This window comes from Ambystoma mexicanum, chromosome 4q, assembly GCF_040938575.1.
Source record: "Ambystoma mexicanum isolate Mex_15411 chromosome 4q, UKY_AmexF1_1, whole genome shotgun sequence".
Taxonomy (NCBI): domain Eukaryota; kingdom Metazoa; phylum Chordata; class Amphibia; order Caudata; family Ambystomatidae; genus Ambystoma; species Ambystoma mexicanum.
In genome coordinates, this window is record NC_090928.1 from 950564758 (window position 1) to 950581408 (window position 16651).

General features: G+C 45.3%; 1 protein-coding gene across 1 annotated transcript in view; it reads left to right on the forward strand.

The window, feature by feature from the left end:
- Positions 1-16651, forward strand: part of UTP25 (UTP25 small subunit processome component) — a 379991-nt gene that overhangs the window by 147350 nt on the left and 215990 nt on the right. The window contains exon 8 of the mRNA XM_069608503.1: positions 11830-12032. Coding sequence (XP_069464604.1) covers positions 11830-12032 — 203 coding nt within the window. The remainder of the gene's footprint in view (positions 1-11829; positions 12033-16651) is intronic.

A 16651-nucleotide genomic window follows, 5' to 3' on the forward strand; every position in this document is an offset into this window, starting at 1 on the left:
CAGAGAGGAACAAGTGATGGTATTCTCCATATTTTTTGATTCCGAAAAAAGACAGGGGATTGAGATACATTATGGACTTGCGTGGTTTGAAGGAAGGACAAGTTCAATATGGTTACTCTCTCTTCAGTCCTCCAAGCCCTTCAACTTGAGGACTGGTTGGTGTCTCTCGACTCAAGGACGCTTACTTTCATGTGCCGATTCATCCTAAGCACAAGAAGTACCTGAGGTTCGCGGTTGGCGACTTTCATTTTCAGTTTCGGGTCCTGCCGTTCGGATTGACCTCCGCCCAAGGGTCTTCACCAAGTTCATGGTGGTGGTGGCAGCGTATCTCAGGAAAGGGGGTATTCACGTCTACCCCTACCTGGACGATTGGTTGATCAGGGCGCGCTCTCACGAGCAAGTCCTGGATCATCTGTCGGTCACCTGCCACTCCCTTCAGAGGCTGAGCTTCTCCCTCAATTTAAAGAAGTCCCACTTGACGCCAACCCAGCGGCTCCAGTACATCGGAGCATTGCTCGACACGTTCCTGGGGCTGTGTTTCCCTCCCCAGGTGAGGACTCATCACATTCTGCAGATGGTGCACAAGTTTCAACTTGCCCAGAGTCTCCCGGCGTTTGAATTCTTGAGATTGCTCGGCCTCATGGCATCCTGCATTCTCCTGGTGCCAGAGGCCAGGCTGCGGATGAGATCTCTGCAGTGGGCTCTCAAGATGCAGTGGTCGCAATCCTCCGGCAGGATGTCTGATCCTGTTCAGGTGCCGACCTCGGTCGCCCAGGATCTTCTGTGTTGGGCCGTCGACGGCAATCTGATGAAAGGGGCTCCATTTTGGCAACCCTGGCTGGAGCTGACGATCGTGGCGGACGCATCCCTCACGGGATGGGGAGCTCATGCCAACGAGTTGACAGTCAGCGGTCGTTGGTCTCTGTCGGAGTCCAGACTCCATATCAATCTGTTGGAGCTGAGGGCCATCAGGCTAGCTCTGAAGGTTTTTCTGCCGACTGTGCGAGGGAAGAATGTCCTGATTTTGACAGACAACACAGTGGCCATGCACTAAAAAGGGGGGGGCAGGGTCACTTCCTCTGTGCAGGGAGGCGATCAGCTCTGGTTCTGGGCCATCCAGTAGGAAATTTCGATCTCGGCAGTTCATTTGGCCGGAGACGAAAACGAGTCTGCGGACGCTCTGAGCAGGCAGAGCACGGTCTCTCACGAGTGGGAGCTGGCTCAGGAGATTCTCTTGGAGATCTTCGCCCTTTTAGGGACCCCTCAAGTGGATCTCTTCGCCACCACTGTCAACCAGAAGTGCGAAAGATTCTGCTCGTGGGAATTTCCTCCAAGAGGAGCCTTAGGGGACGCGTTCGTAGTGGAGTGGTCCTTCCCACTGCTGTACGTGTTTCCTCCAGTCCCCGTCATTCCGCAAGTGCTGAGGAGGTTACGGAGGTTCGGTTCCCGAATGATCCTCATTGCTCCGGCATGGGCCCGGAGAACGTGGTACCCGGACCTTCTCGACATGTCCATCTGCCCTCCACGCCGTCTTCCCTACCAAGACGATCTGCTCTCACGAGAGGGGGGGTCAGGTTCTCCATTCAGAGGTCAGGTCACTCAACCTTCACACTTGGCTTCTGAACGGTTGAGGTATAAGGATTGGGACCTCCCTGAAGACGTGATGGAGGTGTTGTTGGCCAGAAGGCCCGCAACGACGTCCCTGTACCGTTGCCGTTGGAGAAAGTTCTGCGACTGGTGCAGGGTCAAGAATGTGGATCCTTTTTCATGTGCCATTCCTGTGGTTCTACCTTTTTCGCTTTCGTTAGCCCACAAGGGCCTGCAAGTGGGTACCATTAAAGGTTACCTGGCAGTGCTGTCCATATTTAAGCGCTCGTCTGAGGAGTGTTCTTATTTTAAGATTCCTTTAATTTCGCAGTTTCTGAAAGGGCTCACTAATGTGTTCCCATCGTCACCTTTCCAGGTGCCTGGTTGGGATTTGAACCTGGTTCTAAAATTCCTAATGGGGGTGCTCCTTGTGAGCCTTTACATTCTTGTCCTTTGAGACTGTTGACCCTTAAAACTGTATTTTTAGTTGCGATTACTTCCGCTCGCAGAGTGAGTGAGTTGCAGGCACTATCTGCTAAGCCACCCTTCACGTTGTTACATAAGGACAGGGTTGTCCTTAGGATTCGTCCTTCTTTTCTTCCGAAAGTTGTGTCAGAATTTCATTTAAGCCAGAAGGTCATTCTTCCGGCGTTCTATCCTCCTCCACATCCTGGTAAGGAAGAGGAGAGGCTCCATAGGTTCGATCCTAGGAGAGCTTTAAGTTTCTACATCTCACGCATGTCCCGGGTCAGAGTGGACGATCAACTCTTTGTAGGATACGCTGGATGGAGTTTGGGACAAGCTGTTACTAAGCACACTTTGTCTAGATGGATTATATTGACAATTTCTGAATGTTACCGCTTGGCGGGTAAGGACCCTCCGGTAGGCTTACGGTCCCATTCTACTAGAGGTGTGGCTGCCTCGACTGCTCTGCAGAGGGGTGTTCCCATTCATAACATTTGTGAAGCAGCCACATGGGCCTCTGTCCATACTTTTGTAAAACACTACTCCCTGGATTCTATCCATGGGCAGGACTTGGCCTTTGGCAAGGCGGTCCTCTATTCTGCAATTTAATAGGGCTTTCTAAAATTCTAAATTCTTTTCCCTCCTCCATACGTTCGTACTGCTTTGGGAGTCAGTCATAGATGTGGAATATGTTGGAGGAACCAATCCCTTCGAAGAACAAGTTACTTTCTTACCTCGTAATGTTCTTTCGATGGGATGTTCCGACGACGCATTCCACATAGATCCCTCCCATCCTGCCCCGCTACATAATTTCTTAAGCGATTGCAGTTTACGTTTCCGCGAGGCTTTCTGTGGTCATACAGGCAGAAGATTGGTGCCCCACGTTCTGGGGACAAAACTACAACTGAGGCTACGGGCATCGTGCGTTCCTACTTATAACATCCTGTGACGTCGGTTCGACGGAGGCCCTCGAGGACAGCTCATCGACGCAGGACGCAGACACCGAAACTGTTCTGAAGCAGCGCATCTGTGGTGATTACCTGTCATAGATGTGGAATACGTCGTCGGAACATCCCATCGAAAGAACGTTACCAGGTAAGAAAGTAACTTGTTCATCTGTATGAATGGCCAATCCTCCTCCTCCTCCTTCTTCCCTCTTCTCAGAGGAACGTGACAAGGCTGCCCCCTCTCCCCAATCCTGTATGTGCTAGTATTAGTACCCTTACTTGAACTTATCCAATCTCATAAAGATTTAGCGGGAATAGCCAAGGGATCTACACATTGTAAAATTGCTGCTTAGGCTGCTGATGTTCTTATTTTGGTTAAAAACCCCAAACACCATCTTTCCCACTCCTACACCAATTTAGTCTAGTGTCTGGTTATAAACTGAACAAGGAAAAATCTGAAATTCTTCCCCTTAACTCATATTGTCTCAAACATGAGCTAGACTCCTTTGGCTTAAAATGGTGTAAAGATTCTATTAAATACTTAGGCATACATTTTGTTCTTACGACAACCCGCACTATTAAAGTTAATTTGAAAATATTACTTAACAAACTCAAAGATCTTATGTAAAAAATGGTCCCCCCTCTATCCTGGTGGGGTAGGTTGGACACAATAAAAATGATGCTAACTCCCATCATCCTATATTATCTTCAACTCCTTCCGGTCTCCCTCCCATTGTCTTTTTTTTAAACCTGTTTACTCTGTTTTATTGGATTTCTTATGGGGCCCAGGCAAATCTAAGAGGATTGCAATAGCCAAATTAAAAGCCTCTTATGACAAAAGGGGGTGTGAGGTTTCCAGACTTCAAACTCTACCACTCGGCTTTCCTCGTGAAACAATCTCAATGCTGGTTCAACTCTTCCCTTAAGGTCGATGCCCCGTCTTGGTCTAGATTAGAAGAGAATATGGTTTATCCGCATGATCCAGCTGATTTTATATACCGGTTCAAATATTCCTCATTGGCCATTTCTGATCCTATTAAAGCCACTACTGCTGCTCTTAAAGCATTTGTTTCCCCATAACAAAACCCCAAATAAAGACCTATCTCCCTTGATTTGACATAATAAAAATGTCTCCAGCATTGGATCTTTCATAGATTCAGATGCTTGAATATTCCCCATCGTCGGACTGGGAATCCTCGGTGATAAACATAATTATTACATTTTTTTAATATATACATCCTTTATTCCATAGAGAATGCATGTAAATACCCCATTGTGGCCTATGAGCCATTCCTTTGTGTAGTCCCTCCACCTCACTTTGGTCCTTTATGGCCCCAACCAATGAGGTGGCAGGGCTTAAGCTCTGCCTCAGTCAGCCATCTTCAGATTTTTCACTGCAGTCTATCAGACAGAAGGAATCCTCCAGCTCTCTGAGCTTTCGATTTCGTTTTCAACCTTTTGCGTGTAGTATATATTTTTATAATATATTCTACTGTTTTCCCCTGCTTAGGGGCTATCTGTACTGAGCTTTTGGGCTCTGAGAATCTTTTTTCTTGGCACAAATCGTCAAGTGAAAGTTCCCCTCAGCATGGCTGAGCTTCAGGTTTCCAAGAAGCCTTCCCTGTTTAGGGACTGCATGAGGTGCAGGAAAAAAACTGGTCTACATGAAGGATCCACATGACAACAACAAATGTGACATTTGCAGGTCTTTCTCCACCAAAACCCTGCAAGACAGACACAGGAGACTTCTGTTACACCTAGAAGCCAAAGGTCTGTCCGCTGACGAGGAGTCTGCCAAGACAGCTCCTGTCTTGTCTACTAAAGCATCTGAGAGACAAACGTCTAAGAGAAGGGCCTCTTCAGTGGAAAGGAGTTCCTCCCCCTCTCATAAGAGCAAAAGACAGTCGGAATCCACTTCTTCCATGCCTTCCTTGGGCTCTGGAGACCACAAAATACGTCATCCTGAAGAAAAAACCACCTCCAAAGGTAAGGAGGCTTTTATCGGAAAACCAGGGGGGGAGGGAGTCGTCCACAGAGAAGCCGTCCACGAGCGGTAGCAAGGTTAAAGACTCGCCGACGACCAAGCCATCGACGAAACCCCTGTCGACGACACTCCAAGCCTCATCGTCCACGACCAAATCCTTGTCGTCGAGGTCAACGTCCACGAAGCTCTCGTCCACGAATCTCTTGTCGACGGTGGGTTATCAACGATCTTCAAAGTCTTCGTCCACGAAACCACCGTTGATGAAGCTGTCGTCCACGAAACCACCTTCGACAAAAGCCGTCGTCAACGACACCGAAAAATTCTTAGTCTTCTGAAGAAGTAGGACTCACAACACCACTCGCGGACGTCACGGAACCATCCAATGTGAGCAGTCTGCCCAAGTCTTTGGGAACATCTCCAATTTCAGATACTTCTGAGCCAGTTGGAGCACAGCTATCCCTGCTAAGAGATGACAGAACTCCCTGACGTCATTCTTCAAGAGGAGTTCTCAGACACAGAAATTCTTGGTGAGCAACTTTTCCTCATTCCCAAGGAAAACAGTCCCCCTTGCTAACCGGATTCAGAGGACATTGCTGATCCTTATGACCCGGTGCTCATGGCATCGATGCAAAGAATTGAGGAATTCAACAGACATCAAGAACAAAAGAATAGATAATCTAGGAGCCAAGAACCCCCCTGAGGGACGTTTCACCTCGGCATAGCACGCCCAGGCACTCCCTTTCCAGGAGTAGTCCACAAAAAAGAGCATGATTGCCTGAGTCTCCACGTAGATCCAGGAGCAGAACACTTAGTGATTCACCGACAAGAGTCCCCTCTCCAGCATCACCACATAGATCTCCGGTTCGAGATCTGACTATGGTGCCTTTGTCTGTGTCGGTATCTGATCTGCAAGAAGACCCGTTCAGGGATTTCTCAGACTCTGAGGAAGTTGAGATCACACAAGAGCCTGATGCTCCCAGTGAATGGGATGATTATATCGTTGAGAAGCCCAGAAAGAAAGACTCCCCAAGGCGATTCTTCACCACCGGACGATTTAGTATCGTTCCATACTATTATCGGGAAAGCTGTAGACTTGTTCAAATTGCAAGTTACATCGGAAGAAAATAAGTCAGTGCTTTATGAGCACAGGGACAAGCGCAGAAGAATTGTTACCACCATTCCTCTTCTCGACACAATATGGGAGTCTGGGTCAAAGATACTAGCTACGCCATTATCCACACCTGCGCTGGTTTCAAAACCTGAAAAGAAATATAAGGCACTAGACTCAGCACCGCTTTGTTTAAGGGGTCATACTAAGCCAGACTCAGTTATTACAGTAGTGGCTAGAAAGAAGTTAGCCAACCAGTCATCACCACTGTCGGCACCACCAGACAAGGAAGGTCATAAGCTGGAAGCCATGGGTAGAAAGGTGTCTACCTCAGCATCTCTCACTATTCGAGCAGGCAACGCATTAACCTTGACAGCCAGGTTTGACCGCAAACTTTGGCTTCGGATGTCCAAGATGACCAAACATCTACCTGCAGATCTACAGGAAGAAGCCAGGTCTATCATTGCAGACGGAGAAACTACTTCAGATCGCATGATTGACGCTGCAGTCAATGTGTCTGAGTCAGGTTTCAGGCAAATGGCCCACGGCACGGTACTAAGGAGACAGGCCTGGATGAAAGCCATGAATTTCAGGCCTGAAGTGCAGGTACAAATATTAAACATGCCCTTTTGACAGGCAAGACTTATTTGCTAGAAAAGTAGATGACCACCTAAAAGAAATAAAGACGGACACAGCTCAAGCGATCAGTTCCTTGAAGGATAAATACAAAGACCGAAGTTTTTTTGGCCCTTTCGAGGTTCATTGTCAAAAGACGGAGGATATACTTGTTCGTCCTATGGTCAAAAGACGCAAGGAAACATATTCCAAGGCAATAGATATCAATCCGCCAACAGGTACTCCCAGAGAGAAAGGCGTGGCTCTACCCAAGGTAAAGCCCAGAACAAACAAAATTGACCATTCGGTTCTTCCCTCTCTAAATCAAACACTGGTGGGGGGGAAGGATAAGCCAATTTTTCCAAAGCTGGAATTCGATAACATCAGACAAGTGGGTATTACAGATGGTCCGCAAGGGTAACACCATAGAATTCATAGACCAACCTCCCTTGCTCCCACCCCTCGCAAAGTTCACATGCTGCGGCACGTCATGGCAGAAGTTAAAAAATTACTGCACAAAGCAGCTATAGAACCAGTTACTTATCCCCAGAAGGGAAAAGGTTTCTACTCCTGCTTCTTTCTAATCAAGAAGAAGAACGGTCAATGGAGGCCCATATTGGACTTGAGGGCACTCAACAAATACATCAAATGCATCAAAATCAAAATGATATCCCTGCAAGGCGTCTTACCGTGGCTGAACAGAAACGACTTTCTAGCCACTCTGGACTTAGAAGACGCATATTTCCACATTCCAATTCATTCTGCCCACAGACAGTTCCTCAAGTTTGCTATAGGAGACCTGCATTTACAATTCCGGGTACTCCCGTTCGGGCTAAAATCAGCACCAAGGGTATTTACCAAATGTCTGGCGCCTGTACTAGCAAACCTCAGAAGGTTGGGAACAGAGGTCTTTCCATATTTGGACTGGTTGATGAGGGCAAGCTCCTACAGTCAAGCTCACTTGGCAGTATCGAAAACGATAAAACTCATAAAAGGGTTAGGTTTTTCGATAAACATAAAATCCTGCCCAGTACCCAGCAAAACGGTTCTCTTCCTGGGGGCCGAGTTCGACACCATTCCCAGGTTAAGACCATCGGCGGACAGAGTAACAGCCATCCTCCGCTCGACATCATTGTTCCTAGAAAAAGAGAACCACGGTACGCTCTTTCAAATCCCTCCTGGGCATGATGTCCTCATGTATATTTCTCATACCAAATTGCAGACTTCGCATGAGACCAATCGAGGAGGCCCTGGACCACCAATGGAAACAAGCTATAGGTGCATGGGAAGATGTAATACAGATACCGGCGACAGTACACAAGGCACTTCGATGGTGAAATACTCTGCGGAACCTGCTCCAAGGGATGCCATTCCAGGCACCAACATCTACTCTTCTCTCAAGGACAGATGTGTCCCTTTCGGGATGGGGAGCACACTTGGCACGAAGTCAGAGATCCTATCACAGGAAGCTCAACTACTATAGTCATGGGCCTTACACCACAAAGTCCAGATCAGGGTGGAACATCTCCCGGGAGTGGACAATGTTTTAGCAGACAAACTGAGCAGGGAGTACGCGTCATCCCACGAATGGGAGCTAGACGAAAAGGAAGTCCAACGGATTTTCTCTGTTTGGGGCCACCCACAGATCGACCTCTTTGCCACCATAGTCAACAGAAAATGTCTAGCATTCGCCTCAAGGTACCCGGAACATCAGTCAGCAGGAGATGCATTCTCAGTGGACTGGACAGGGAAATTCCTTTATGCCTCCCACTCCCCCCCCCCCATTCCACTCATAGCCAGAATTCTGCGCAGAATGAAGGAGCATGACTGTGCCATGATCCGGACTGGGCGCGACAGATCTGGTACCAGATTCTGCATCACCTATCCCAGTGGCCTCCAATATGCCTTCAGGCGCATCACTACCTATTGACTCAGCAGAACCACAAAGTCCTCCACCACGACCTAGCGAGCCTCTCCCTCAAGCCCTGGCTCCTGAGCAGCGCAAACTCATGAATTTGAGCCTTCCGGCAGACTGCTGGGACATAATCATGGCCTCTAGAGCCCCCTCGACGAGAATCACCTACGTGCAGAAATGGACCCGCTTCTCTAAGTCGTGTGAAACATCTACGATTAATCCACTTACAGCTTCGGTAGAACAGATACTACCTTACTTGTTGCATTTGGCTAAGGCAGTTCTCTCCCGGTCCTCCATCAAAGTTCACCTGTCGGCCATATCGCATACACGACAACTCCAGAAGCACAGTCATTACTCTCTCTCCTGGCTCTCAAGATCTTCCTGAAGGGGTTGATGCGTACTTACCCTCCTACACCCTCATCAGTTCCTTCTTAGATCCTAAACACAGTACTAATGGCCCTCATGGAACCCCCTTTCGAACCCATTCACAGATGTGAAATAAAATTCTTATCTTTTAAAACAGCTTTTTTGATAGCCATGACATGGGCCAGGAGGATCAGCGAATTGCAAGCTTTGTCTTCAGAACCACCTTTTACTTTGTTTCAGCAAGGCCGCATCATTTTGAGAACACACAACACACCCTACATTTCTTCCCAAGGTCTTACCGGAAATGACACTCACAGAGCGCATTGTTCTACTATCTTTCTTCCAGAACCATACCTCGGAGGCAGAAAGAGCTTTGCATTCTCTAGATGTGACTAGAGTTTTGAAATTCTACTTGCAGAGAACTAAAGAGTTCCGTTCATCTAACTGGCTGTTCATTGTTTTTTCTGGTCGCACAAAAGGGCAACATATCTCCAAACAAAGTCTGGCAAGATGGGTTTCTTTATGCATCACCCACTGTCATTTATTAAAGGGCGACCCCCCTCTCCAAACCGCCTTCTGCACACTCCACCAGAGGGAGAGCTGCATCAGTAGCGTTTCACGCAGGGTACCCTTGAAGGGCATTTGCAGAGCCGCTGCCTGGAGTACTCTGCACACGTTCGCTAAACACTACTGCCTAGCAGAAGATGCCAACAAGGAATCTTCAATTGGACAGGCAGTGCTCTGCCACCTCTTTACATAAGGTAGGACCAGCCTCCTTTCCCGCCTTTCCCTGAGTAGTTTAACAGTTGTGTTGCTGCATGGTAAAGGTTTGTCAGAAATATTTTTCTGCATTTATGCTTATAGATATTTTTATATGATGGTGGCATGCTTTAACTGCTTGGTATTCTATTCAAGTATCTGAATCTATGAAAGATCCAGTGCTGGAGAAGTCTTAGTTACTTGCTTGTAACTGTATTTCTCCAGCACTGGTATCTTTCATAGATTCACATGCGCCCACCCGCCTCCCCTAAGAGGCTGCTCCTACGCTCCGCACCCATCATACTGTAGTTCCTACGGTGCAAAATCTGAAGATGGCTGACTGGGGCGGAGTTTAGGCCCTGCCACCACATTGGTTGGGGCCATAAAGGACCAAAGTGAGGTGGAGGGACTACACAATAGAATGGCTCATAGGCCACAATGGGGTATTTACATGCATTCTCTATGGAATAATGGATGTATATTAAAAAAAAATAATTAATAATTCTTTTTATCACTGAGGATTCCCAGTCTGACGACGGGGAATATTCAAGCATGTGAATCTATGAAAGTTACCAATGCTGGAGAAATAAAGTTACAGGTAAGTAACTAAGACCTTCTCATCAATAATAGGACTCTGAATCGTACATCTTGGCTTAAAAAGGGTGTTGGATTCATTGAACAAATTATCAGTGGACCTACTATCTTACCCTTCCTACAACTGCAACATTTGTTCTCTATTCCTAACACTGATTTTCACTTTTATAACAAGTTGGTTAACGCTTGTCTTGATACTCTTCAACGCTTCTCAAACAACATTCTTTCACCAGATGGCCTCAGAATGATGCAACTAACCACATTACCTAACCTTAGAGCTTCTAACATTTACTCAGCACTTAACACCAATCATGTACCACAGTCTGTATGTCTGCTATGAGAAAGGGACTTTGGTTCAGCACTTGATGCACACATGGTCCTTAATCTTCTCCAAAATTAGAAACATCTCTGCTAACATTACTCAACACTTTCTGTTCTTCATACATGGGGCTTTCCTTACTCCTGTCAAACTTGCTGAATCCAATAAGGGCCTAGGGGACAATTGTTGGACCTATGGTTATGCCCCGGCCTCGTATGAGCATATGTTTTTTATTGTTGTCCTTTTGTCTTTTCATTTTGGCAAGACGCCTGGAAATATCTTAAACCTATCTTTAAGATTGATGTTCCTCTTTCCTTTATGAATATTGTTCTAGGTGACCTTGCTATTAATTGTTAGGATACACTAACTTAAAAAAAAAAAAACTTTATGATCTTTTTTATATGTATTGCGTTAAAGCTTATAACTACTAATTGGAAGGACTCTCGCTCATTAAGTTGTAGAGGATGGTGGAACAATATCTGTCATATACAGAGAATGGAACATTGCATGGTTAAAGTACAAGACTATTCCCAAGTACAATGCTAAATGGTCATTTTTGTATTCATTATTTAAATAGTTTCACTGCTTCTACACATGGTTCATGAATTTATTTATATTTACTCTGCACATCCTCTTAATGCTCATATCTGTATTCATATCTGTACTTATGATTTTGTAAACTAGACTTGTATAACGCCCCCCTCTTCCCAGCCTTCTCTCGTTTGTCTCCTGTCTTTCTCCCCCTTATTAAACTCTAGAAACATTTCTTGTTTTTATATAGTAGATTTTAGTTAACTGTTTTTGAGCTTTCTTACGATTCTGTTTTAATAATAATTCAACCTCCTACTTAAGATTGTTCATTATTGATCAATTGTAATGTCAACTTTTATTTATGCTGTTACTGTTCTAATAAAAACTAGTAAACAAAAAAAAATGTACTTGACCGTTAGGATCAAAACTGTGTTTACTGTGCATACTTCACCCTGTTATTGTATCCTTGCGTAGGTGCTCTGTCCAGAGGAGAGCTCAGACCCGTTTGCATGGCAATATAGGGTGGTGTGTGCAATTAGCCCTTCTGCCATACCAGCATGCAGTGTTTTAAAAAGGACCATGTCTAAGCTTTTTCTAGTAAATCTTCTTCAAGACAATTTCCATTTTCTTTTTTAATAGGAGTGTCCATTTTACAGAAAAGCATGAGGTTGTACTCTCCTTTTTACTCATCTGACATCATCATTGCATCACCTCTCGGCCTAAGGACCATCATCGGTGTAGAAGGAGAAAAGAAGAGAGACTTTGATTTTCTATCATCCATTGAAGTCCTTATAATTGACCAAGCTGATATCTACTTAATGCAGAATTGGGAACATGTCTTGGTAAGACATTTGAGTCAGTTCTTTTTAATAAACTGCCCTTCAACCTGCATATTAACAGTAAATACTTTGATACGGGTAGGTAAACTAAATTGAGGTCAAACTGATTTATTGATATCCTTAGAACTCACTATAACAGTGTTGAACCCCTTCATGATATATTTAAAAATAACTAGCTTACATCTTACATTTGCAGTTTACCTGGCATAATTTGAATTGTTGTGTTATTATTTGAAAAACAATGCTGAACATGGGTGTGCTCTGTGAGGGGTCATTAATGTGAGGCGGAACACTTTGTGAAGATTTTTCAAAAGATGCCCTTAACTCAAAAGGTTGGATAAATGCCTCACTATCCCTACCCTGATGAGGATTTCCCTTCCTAAAATAAACTAAAGGAAACACTCTAACAGAAATGTTTCTGTCCCTCACACTTGTACATTCAACAACTCGGTACGGTAGTATATGGCAAAGCAAATTATGACGGTTGAATTCACAATCTGATATTCGTCCCCAGATTAGAGTAGGATTCTTTTTAAAAGTTCCCAAAGAAATAAGGAAATCCTGTCTTGTAATACAATTCCAGTTCAGTTCCTTGAGTTCCAATTTGACAAGAACAGTTCCAATACAGTTCTGTTTGGCTCAACTTGACTTTAAACAATAGTTCACCAGTGGTTTTTCCTTCTTCCACTTGTGACAAAGAACTGTGAATACTTTATCCTTTTCTTGTGCGAATATTTCTGCAACAGTTCATAAACACTTATTTCAGCAATGTCAGGATGATTTATCGACAACTCAAAAAATGTATTTGTAGGTTTCTTTCAGATTTTTAACCACACCCCCAAACTTCAGTGACTTCCACCTGGTCTACACTCCTGCCAGGTCTATTACCACAAAGTCCTCTGTTCTAGTGCAGTCTGCTGCCAGAACAGAGAACACTACTACACAATCTTCTGACCTGGTGTACTCACCCGTGAAGCCAAAATAAACGACTAGCTGCAAGTACTTCCGTGGTAAAGGTTAACTTCCAACAAATTAGTGATGCCTCTTGCTTTACAACATCAAGCTCAAAAGGTCTTCAGGGAAAACAAGAACCACACTGATGCTATTTGTAACACCTTTGTGATTGCCACACACAATGCGGGTTATGCTCCACTCCCTAGAATGTCCCCACTTTGACTTTGATCAAATGCAGACAGTGATTCTTTCCTTCTCTTACACCTTTGTGGTTTTAGTTATGTGGGTTTAAGCCAATTACTCTTCTGAGCCTCTTTATATTTGGGCAATGGGATTTACAACCATTGAGACTTTAATTTGCCCCTTATTGACTTTGGCACTGGTGGTTCTCTCTGGATGTACATGATTATTTTGTTAACAAACATTTTGAATCACAAATTCAAAATGCCTGTAATGAAATAATCCTGTACATGACCCCGGCCTGATTCCCCCTCCCCCCCCCCTACCCTGCACCCTCATACCCTTAAAAAGTACCTCCTGCTCCTCACCCACCTGATGTTCCTCTGCACGACTCCTTCCCTGCGACGCAAGTTCTGCTTCCCCATTGAGGGGCGGAACCTCCGCCGCAGGGTCTTTAAAAAAAATTGTCATTGTTCTTTGTCCCCCGCTTTCCTTTTAATTGAAGCGGGGGAGACCCCTGCAACTTCTGCTCTCCTTCATCGACAATATGGTTTTGCTTTTTTTTTTCTCCAATGCCAAATTCGGCATTTTTGGCCGTTTGGGTTTTATTTCTCAATTTAGTGCGGCCCTGTTCTCTTTCACTTGCCTTGTTGTAGTTCTCTTTTGTCTTTGGCAACGGTTGTTTAACATAGTTTCTCGCCTTGTTACCCCGCCTGCTGTTGGTCTCTAATCAAATCCACACACATACAATCACACCCTCCTGGTCTGGTGATTATGTTCTTATTATTCCACTCGCTCTTTTTACAGTCGTCTTGCTTTACAGAATACTATTCTGCTTTAGTCCAGTTTGGCATTCAAAATTACATTTCCATTTGAATTTCACTCTGCTGGAAAGACTTCCAAGTTTTAGGCACCCGGTCTTGGCAATCGAGCGATTATGGAGCACTCCGGGGGCACAATCTCACCTGGTCTGGCGTGTGTGTCCTTTCTCCTCACTACCTCCAGGTCCTCTGTTGCTGCTTTCCCTCAAGGTCTGGAATCCTCCACTTCCTGCGACTCACACCAGTCACAAGAGAAGCTCTCCTTGCTCCCACTGGTGCTAGTCTGACACCGGAGCCTGACTGACATTGGCAAAGTTTTCAAATACTGCTTTCTCCGCTGCGCGAACTCTGCAGATATGATGCCCTGGGGAAAATCTGTCGACTTGAACGCTTCCTGCCACGCTGCCTCTGCATTCACGGTCTGGAACAGCAAAGACCCTCTCAGGACCAACATCCACTTGATAGACCACAATGGTCACATCGTCTCTGTTATCACTCTGCTGCCAAGCAATGTGATATTATGACGACTCCACCTTCTACTACTGTTCTTCTCCATGGCCTGCACCTGAGTGGGCCTCTTATGCCTCTGTTTCCCTCAGGTATGGGTCATTACTACTAACAGGCTGCACTTTGCAATCTTGGGACCGCTGCAGCCCTCTTCTTTTCCCAGTACATCGTGAATTGTGGGACTTGGAGCCCGTAACATGAAAATCAGTTTTTCTAGCAGGAATGTCACTTTATCTTTCTTTAATTATATTCCTTAGAGGGATATCATAACAATTAAAGGGGAAACTTGGCTTTACAGAGGAATGAGGATTTTCGCGATTTTAATTTGGAGCTAGTTAAAAACAAATCTCTACTATTTCTTTGATAGTCATGAGAGGTTTCACCTCCATGTAGGTCTATGACTTTAAGAGGGGTTTCATTCCTTCTAACGCATACATGGTCATGGTTGTTTTCACCTTTTTTAAGATAGTTATCTGGGGAAATTAACAACTCCCTCTGACAGCAAGCTGTTATATATTTTGGTATCCACAAGTATTTCTTCCCTAAAGGAAAATAAATACTGCATTTCATACAACAGAGTCCTCCTCTTCCCCAGGGGCCTTTCTCCTCCCAGATGATCCTCCCGGCTAATAACACCCGCAGGGTTAGGGTCAGGAAGTGTCTGCCTTTCCCTGGCCACCTGGGAGGAGACTTTAGGCAGGGTTACTGTGAGGACTCCATAGGATTCATCATATCTCCCTCCACCTTTCCATCTGATGGGGGCCACTGTGGTTACCCACCAAAACCTGGAAGATCGCAAATGAGATGAACACTTACTGGCCATCTACTTTTATAAATGCATAGGAAGAAAACTACAGCAACAGTCTATCAAACTAACTTGTTCGTTTGAGAAGTCACAATGTTAATTTTTTTAAGTTAGCTAGGTAGTTTTGCTACTTTGGGTGGGAGCTTTGCAAAAGGAGCGAGTGGGTGAAGGAGATAAACGGATGACGGCAGAGTTTGTCTTCTGAACCTTGTGTGGCATGGCCTGTCTTACAACCTGGAGATATTTCTTTCCTCTATTGCATTCTTAGGGCTCTTTTCTGAGGAAATGTTCTTTCCCTAGACTGATTTTTTTTTTCTACAAAGAATGCCCACACGGAGGACCAACTGGAAGTCGACTGCTGGCCTACCAACTTGAAGCCCTACCTAATTTCACAGGTGCTGGTGTGCGACTGGTAGCATTCTCTTTTCTGGTGGCTGGTGGGGCCTCTTAAAATGGATTTCTAGAATCTGGTCTGGTGGACAGATTTTAGGAGGCCACCATAGTTATGATAAACAGGAAGCTCTGAGAGGTTAGCCTAAACCCAATCAAGGTAAGTGGATGAGCAGTCAAGGCTTAGTCTCAGAAGAGTGTGACTGGGATCGGGGTTCCTCAATGAGTCCACTAGTGTGTCACAATAATTCGATTTAGTGAGTTAAGTATAAAAATACAGTTATTTATTATAGGCCTTCTGAACACACTGGAACATGAATCTCACAGGTAGTATTATTTCACAACACACTGATGCAAATCTATACAGTCACCATATGTTCAAATACACATCAGATAACTTAATCATCAAAGCAGGTAAGTATTTTAGATCCAGTGAATGATGGAACCAGATCACAAGATAACATCCTAACTTAAGAAGTCCAAACCCAAGGAGATGAATGGGGCCTTGTGCCCAAAAGTCACAGGAGCCACACAATGTTTCTCACCAGAAGGATGTCTCTGTAGGTAGGATTCAGTAGGCTTGTGTTGGAGATGGTTCTACTTTTTGGCGGACTTCTCCACAGAAGCCTCCAAAAGTGGTGCCACTCTGTCTGGGTACCACAGGGAGTGTGGGAGGGGGTTTAGGCTCCCTGGACTGAGTTACCTTGGTAACTCAAGTCGCACTCTTGTGTGATTGGCCCAAGTGGTGAGCTGGCCGGCTCACCACTTAGCATGTTTGATTGACAGCTAGGCTGAGAGAATGGGGGTGTGCTGCATAAAAGCAGGGCTTTGGGGACTGGAACTTCAGAAGTCTCCACAGGACGTAAGAATCCAAGGAGGGAGAAGATGAGCCGGCCTGCAACGACAACACCACCGGTGGAGCCCTGCTGAACCGTCTCACCACACTTCCCAACGACAGAGGAGCT